The sequence below is a fragment of the Nylanderia fulva genome, unplaced genomic scaffold (genome assembly GCF_048542155.1).
Source record: "Nylanderia fulva isolate GAGA-0341 unplaced genomic scaffold, ASM4854215v1 Scaffold15, whole genome shotgun sequence".
In the NCBI taxonomy this organism is placed as follows: Eukaryota; Metazoa; Arthropoda; class Insecta; order Hymenoptera; family Formicidae; genus Nylanderia; species Nylanderia fulva.
Window position 1 is genome coordinate 3420332 of NW_028189730.1, and position 6442 is coordinate 3426773.

The 6442-nt window shown below is 29.6% G+C and overlaps 2 protein-coding genes across 2 annotated transcripts; one reads left to right on the forward strand and one right to left on the reverse strand.

The window, feature by feature from the left end:
- Positions 1 to 138: 138 nt before the first annotated feature.
- LOC114943230 (uncharacterized) lies at positions 139 to 3506 on the forward strand. Its single transcript, XM_029318825.2, has 7 exons — positions 139 to 395; positions 634 to 868; positions 1277 to 1475; positions 1754 to 2480; positions 2695 to 2795; positions 2876 to 3029; positions 3276 to 3506. The coding sequence occupies exons 1-7, from the start codon at positions 273 to 275 to the stop codon at positions 3480 to 3482; spliced, it is 1746 nt and encodes a 581-aa protein (XP_029174658.2). The 5' UTR covers positions 139 to 272; the 3' UTR covers positions 3483 to 3506.
- Positions 3507 to 3562: 56 nt separating this feature from the next.
- Positions 3563 to 5387, reverse strand: LOC114943238 (uncharacterized). Its single transcript, XM_029318835.2, has 2 exons — positions 4596 to 5387; positions 3563 to 4070 (listed from the first exon to the last, which is right to left on the reverse strand). The coding sequence occupies exons 1-2, from the start codon at positions 4664 to 4666 to the stop codon at positions 3725 to 3727; spliced, it is 417 nt and encodes a 138-aa protein (XP_029174668.1). The 5' UTR covers positions 4667 to 5387; the 3' UTR covers positions 3563 to 3724.
- Positions 5388 to 6442: the final 1055 nt, after the last annotated feature.

The following is a 6442-nucleotide window of genomic DNA, read 5'->3' on the forward strand; positions in this document are numbered from 1 at the left end:
TCATGATGTAATATAATAATAAAATATAAATATAAATATTATATATTATAATAATATTATAATTTTAATATTATAATATTATATTATATTATAATATAATCATAAATATAATTATGTCTTATTACATAATGTATACAATATGTCGTTGCTTAGATACATTCGTTTGATCGATATTTTATATAGCACTGTATGTAAAATTTTACAGCAAGCAAGGAAGGAAAAAGAGAAGTTGCATCACATTGAGTGAATTATTTGTCAAAATTCGAATTTGAATGATGGCAATAATTATCAAGGATTATTATTGGCGACAGACAGAGAAGAGGATAATAATTTACGTGCCTCTGAGAGGTCATCCTAAAAATGTACACTTATTCGTAATGGATGATTATGTAAAGGTATATTTATGTCTTCTTTAATTTTTATTTTTTTCAATAATATAAAATTTAAATAATTAAAAATATTTAAAGGCCCAAAGAATTTTTTGTTATTAAAATTATAGAGAGAATTTTAATGATTTTTCTGTTTTAAAATTTTAGTGACTTTTAAAAGGGATGCATAAAATGTTATAATTAAAAAATGTATCAAAAAATTGTGAACATTTTTATTAAATGACTGACATTGAATTTTTTTAAGATTAGCTTTCCACCCTTTTTTTTGGAATTATTTCTATGGGCAAACGTGCTTGAGGAAGAGAGTGAATGTACTTTGACAGATGCTGAAGCTATATTCTCTTTGCAAAAAGCAAACGTGACTTCTGTCTGGCCAAATCTCGTGAAGGACATTAATGAAGAGCAGAAACGCGAATTTAGAAAACGAGCTATAGAAAAGGCACAAAGTATTTCGGATAGTCGTGTGAAGTATAAAAGCGGTAAGAATTTTATTAATTAAAAAAATGATATAAATCCTCATTTTTTAACTATGAACAAAAAAGAAATAATCATATGGAATAAAGATTGGCATAACAAATTTTTTATACTTATATATGTTACAGATATTTATTATTTATCACAATATATAATTTTAATTAATCACTTTCTGCTCTTTTTTGGAAGCAAACAAATGAGATTTTTACAACAGCATTTTAAATATATATTAAAACGTAATAAATTTTAATTTTTTTATATTAAAGATGAAAAAACTAAAAATAATATTAAATGCAAATAAATTCTATTTGTTGAATTATAAAAATAAAAATAAAGAAGTATTCATTTTTGAGAATAAAAATTTTTAATAAAAGATGAGAATATTTGTTGAAATATTTACCACTGCTTTACAGACGAACGTCAACGTTTGCGAAAAGAAGGAGTGAAGGTGCAAGTAAATTTGGATACCGACACGTTAAATAAAATAGAGGCTTTAAAAGATTCTCATCGTAGAGCTGCAATGCAGGATTTTGAAGAATGGCGATCGAAGGCGGAATTGCCGATTTTTCAGGATATTTCCGGGGAGGTGCAAGAAAACAGGAACGCATATAGGTATTGTTAAAAAAAAAACAATTTTTACAATTAATATTATTTTTTTCATCGAAAAAATGAACGTGATAAAATATCGGAGGAAATATATATAGTTGCAACTATATATATAATTAAGATTAAAGGAATAATTATCGAGGTAATAAAAAATAGGACAATTTAGCATAAACTTTGATGTATTAACGATTAAAGATTGATATATATTTTTGAAACTACTTTTTACAAACTTATTTTGATTCTTTTTATTTAATTTTTATTTTAATCGAAGAATTTTTTGATAGGCCTCCGCTTAAATGGTTCAAGGATGAACTCGGTATCCTGCAATCTTGGGAAATTAATGAAAAAGAAAAATTAAATAAAGATCTAAAAGAAATAAAGGAAAAGCAACGAGATCCAGTAATTATAGAAGAACTAATTGAAGAAAATCCGAAGAGGGAATCATCGGTCGAAGGAAATTTGAAGAAAGAATTAATTATCGAAGAAAATATAGAAGAAAGCTCAATTATCGGAAAAGAACTGAAAGAGGAATTAAATATTGAAGAGAAACTGGAGGAAGGACTAATTGTTAAAGAAAGCTCGAAGACAGAATTAATTGACAAAGCAAATCTTGAAGAAATTTTTATTGAAAATATTCAGAAAGAAACGAATAATAGTTTAGGGATAAAGAAGACAACTCAGAATAAGATCGATCTTCAAGAACAATCTAGTTGTTCCGAAGATTCGGAATCGGATTACGAAATCATCTCCTCAAAATCTGCAATAAATCCTTTAATCCAAAAAATGAACCCAAAATCTTCGCGAAAATTCTCTGCAAAAGTGAAGAAAGAAAGATCGGACCAGAATTTGATCGAAGTACTGAAGAATCGATATTCCAAGATGAATCGGATATTTGATGAACCTGCAAAGGCAGTTCCACTTCCCAGAAAAAGTGGAACCATTAACATAACTTTCTCTGAACGAGCCTTTCCTACTCCAGCCCGGGAAAGTGCTCTTGTTGAAGAGGAAGAAGTACGTTTATAATTATTAATTTATTATAAATTTTATAAATTATATTATAAATTATATTATAAATATTAATATAGATATAAAATAATAATATATTATAATAATATATAAATATAAAATAATAATATATTAATATATAAATATAAAATAATAATATTATAAATATTATAAATTATGTGACAAGTAATATCTTCTTATCCAAGTATATTTTTATCAGTGGCTTGCAAAACAAGTAGAAGCTAGAAGAAAAACGGGATTTGTTGTCGAGGATCTTCGTCCTGAAGAGCAGGATCCTCAATGGTTGAAGGATAAGGGCGAGTACGTTAATGAAAATCTGTGTTTGATCGTATATCTTTTTGATTGTTCACTTCATTATTGCTTCTATATCTTTTTTGCAGTGATTTCTTCAAGACAGGAAATTATCTGGCTGCCATAAGTGCGTATACACACGGGATTAAAATTAGTAACGAGATGACGGCACTCTACGTGAACAGATCGGCAGCACATTATGCTCTCGGAAATTATTACAGATGCATTGACGATTGTTCTAAGGTAATGGAACCCTCAATCGATACTATTCTAAAATATTTTATTCGGAAATATTTTTCGAAGGTTTCAGAAAAATTAAGATAAAAGATATACATATAAAGAGGAATTGTGATATAAGAAGAAAAGAAGAAAAAATTTACAGTATAAAATATTTAAAAATTGAAGAAGTATAGAAGAGAAAAATATTATGCATATATTAATTGAGATATAATGTAAAAAATTAAAACGAAAATTTTCTTTTCTTTCCAGGTATTGGAACTGATGGAACCGAAATGTGAGAGTAACAGAGTATCGCGAGCGAGATGTCATGCTCGTCGAGGTGCTGCACTTTGCAAATTGTCTTCACCGCAACACGGAATCCCTGAACTAGAGGCTGCTCTGAAATTAGATCCTAATAACGAGAGCATTAAGCACGATCTTCTTAGCGTTAAACAATATTTTAATATAAAGGAATAAAAATAGGGAGAAAGAGGATAACAAGATATAGTGTATTATTGACCTTTTAGAATTTTTTTCTTCTATAACTACGAGAATCATTCAATTAATTTTCTTTATTTCAAGAAATAGATTTCTACACAGTGTCTATAATTAATTCCAATTATTTTCTTTATTATAATTAATTTACTAAAATTATCTTTATTTTTAATTAATCGTGTATTTAAGAAGAATATTTTTCTCTTCGAAGCTGTTGTCCTTGTTCAAAGCTTGTCATTCTTCGTGGCCAGAATCTCATCCATGCAGGCGCACTTGATGTGCTCCACAGCATGGATGACCTCGTGATGACGATCTCGTTGTTGATCAATCAGGTGCCTGATCATGAAGACGAGGCTGACGTTTTTGATCTCGATCGGAGCGCAGACTTGCTTGGGGTCGGGACAACATCCTGCTCCTGAGCATCGAGCTAGAACTGTGGATGCTGGATAGAAGACTTCATCAGGTCCTAGACCCGCGGTTAGGAGGTCCTTCACCCGAACGGCCCTCAATTGGGGCAAGGAGCATTGAAATTGAAACACCAATTGCGCGTGATTCAGAAAACTGCTATCCCTGCATCGAACAGAAAGAATGCATTGTGATCATGGGCGTCCGCAGGAATTAAATTTTTTTATTTCCTATTATATTATTTTTCCTTCATTTTTTAAATTCAATTTTTTAATTATTTTTTATTTTAATATTTTATTATTTTATTTTAATATTTTTATCCCTAATAGCACACGTATCCCGAAGACGTTCAGAGAACATCCTGAGGATGTTCGAATGTCCTCTGGATATCCTTTAAATATCCTCTGAATATCTTTCGGATTAATTGTGCTATTAGGGATATTAAATAAAATTGCAGATAAATTACAGTGTTTATTCACAAGGAGAGTAAATGCTTAATTTTTTTACTGATTCCTAGGAGGGGGCAAATGTCCATTGAAGGACAATGAATAATAATAAATCCAGAGGAACAGAGTTTAACAAATAATCAGGGTTGGGAAAGTTACTTAAGTAACTCGTTACTTCCCAACCCTGCAAATAATTTGTTCAAAATAGGAATTAATAGAATAAATCGACACAGCATCTTCTCACCTGTATAAATGTTTGCCAATAACAGTTAGTGTGAACTGAACGCAGATTAGCAGCAAGAAAAATTTCTTCATATTCACAGTGTGACACAACAAAGTTTTCACACGTCTTTCAATCACTGCACAAGGTTTTTCTCAATAACAGTATAAATATATATCTATAAAAGGAAAGAACTCCCTTGATAAAACAAATTTATTACAATATTTATTATTAATTCACATCGATTTCATCAATAATTATAAATTAAAAAAATAACTAATTTTTATTTTTTCCAGGGAGAAGTGAATTCTTGTTTTGATTTGTCTTTCGAGAAGGCTCGCTGCAACTGCTGCCAGAGGAGATCTGAATCCTTTCGTGCTGTGTATACACTGTGTAATTTTTATCCAGGCTGTTTTTGCGCATCCTCCGTTCTCCGATTTCTTGTCTCTCGTTCTCACACTTGTTCTTCGATGTCTCTTTGCTCGGAGCATCTCCCTGTGAATTCCCAGGAAGAGGAGGAGATTCGAAGAGGGATCCGTCTAATTGTTCCGAGAAACTCCTTGAGTTAACTATAATTACTAGATGTTGCTTCTCGTGACTCCTCTCTTTCTCATTTCGTTTTGCTCTCGTTTTTATCCTTTCATATTTTTCTTTTCTCTCTTCATCAATTGATCGTTTAACAATTACTTGTTTTAGGGTTTATACAGAAATTTGAAAAATATGTACAATGAAACAAACTTAACAAGAGTCGTCTAATTATATTAAGTGTGATTAATATTTAAATAGTTAAAATTAGTAAAAATTTTTTTTAAGTTCTAAGAATTTTTAAAATATTTCGGTATTGATCCACATTTTTCAATTTACAGGTTTTATATTGTATTTTATGTAATTTTACTTCGTATTGCAAACTAAATTGAAATCTAATTATATATTCTTCAGAATCTCATTAAATAGCTATAATAGTATTTTTTGTTAATTGAAAATCTTGTAGCGACTAATAATTTTTATAATTAAAAATCACAAAAGAAATTTGACAATTAAAAAATTAGAAAAACAAATAGAATTGCGAGTAAAAAAAGAATCATCTTTATTATCACGAAAAAGACTAAAATAAGGGAATTCATTGAAATTGATTGTATCGTGTGTCATAATTATAAACCGGCTAGTATCATGTTTTATTTCTGGAACAGAAGTCTGGTCAATGAGTTGCATAAGTCGAGACAGAAGGAAGGAAATTCCATCTACGAGAGGAAGATTGGGATAAATATATTCAAGATGAGATAATACATCATCTTACTACTTTTATGTCTTTTACTATATGTATATATTTTTTAGATATTTTTATGAGAGATTTTGTGCGATAAAATTAAAAAAAGGTATTAATTATGTAATGATTTAATCTAATGATATGTATTACTATTCAGTAATTAATATATGATATGCAAATGATCTAGAAATGCCTGCTATCCTTACATGCATACATTATTGCAACATCCGGTGCAGCGTGACATATGCAAATGACAGACGGATGCGTCAGCAACAAGGAAACCCCCAGTGAAAAAAGGGCATATCTCCTCGATTCCATAGGTGTTCTTATCCACGTCATCGTCACGGGAATTTCATGGTATTTGGGTCCTTTACGCAGAATTACGGTGAAATCATATTGTAGGCGCCGGTGAAATCATTTCGCATTCTTCATCCGCATTTAATTCCATGACTAATAATGACTTGCGTAAAAAAAAAAAAGGTTATTAAATTAAATTTTATGCAATTTTTAAAAATAATATATATACACATCAATTTTTTATTTAACAATTAAAATATTATCTTCTTATGGATTTGAACCAGCAGTTCTCCAATTGAAGATATTG

Bases quoted from the DNA above. Each gene is read 5' to 3' on its own strand.
- LOC114943230 (XM_029318825.2), top strand. From the start codon at position 273: ATGATGGCAATAATTATCAAGGATTATTATTGGCGACAGACAGAGAAG. The intron at 1,476-1,753 runs GTATTGTTAAAA...ATTTTTTGATAG, and splicing joins GAAAACAGGAACGCATATAG to GCCTCCGCTTAAATGGTTCA. The intron at 3,030-3,275 runs GTAATGGAACCC...TTTTCTTTCCAG, and splicing joins GCATTGACGATTGTTCTAAG to GTATTGGAACTGATGGAACC.
- LOC114943238 (XM_029318835.2), bottom strand. From the start codon at position 4,666: ATGAAGAAATTTTTCTTGCTGCTAATCTGCGTTCAGTTCACACTAACT. The intron at 4,071-4,595 runs GTGAGAAGATGC...TGTTCGATGCAG, and splicing joins ATTGGCAAACATTTATACAG to GGATAGCAGTTTTCTGAATC.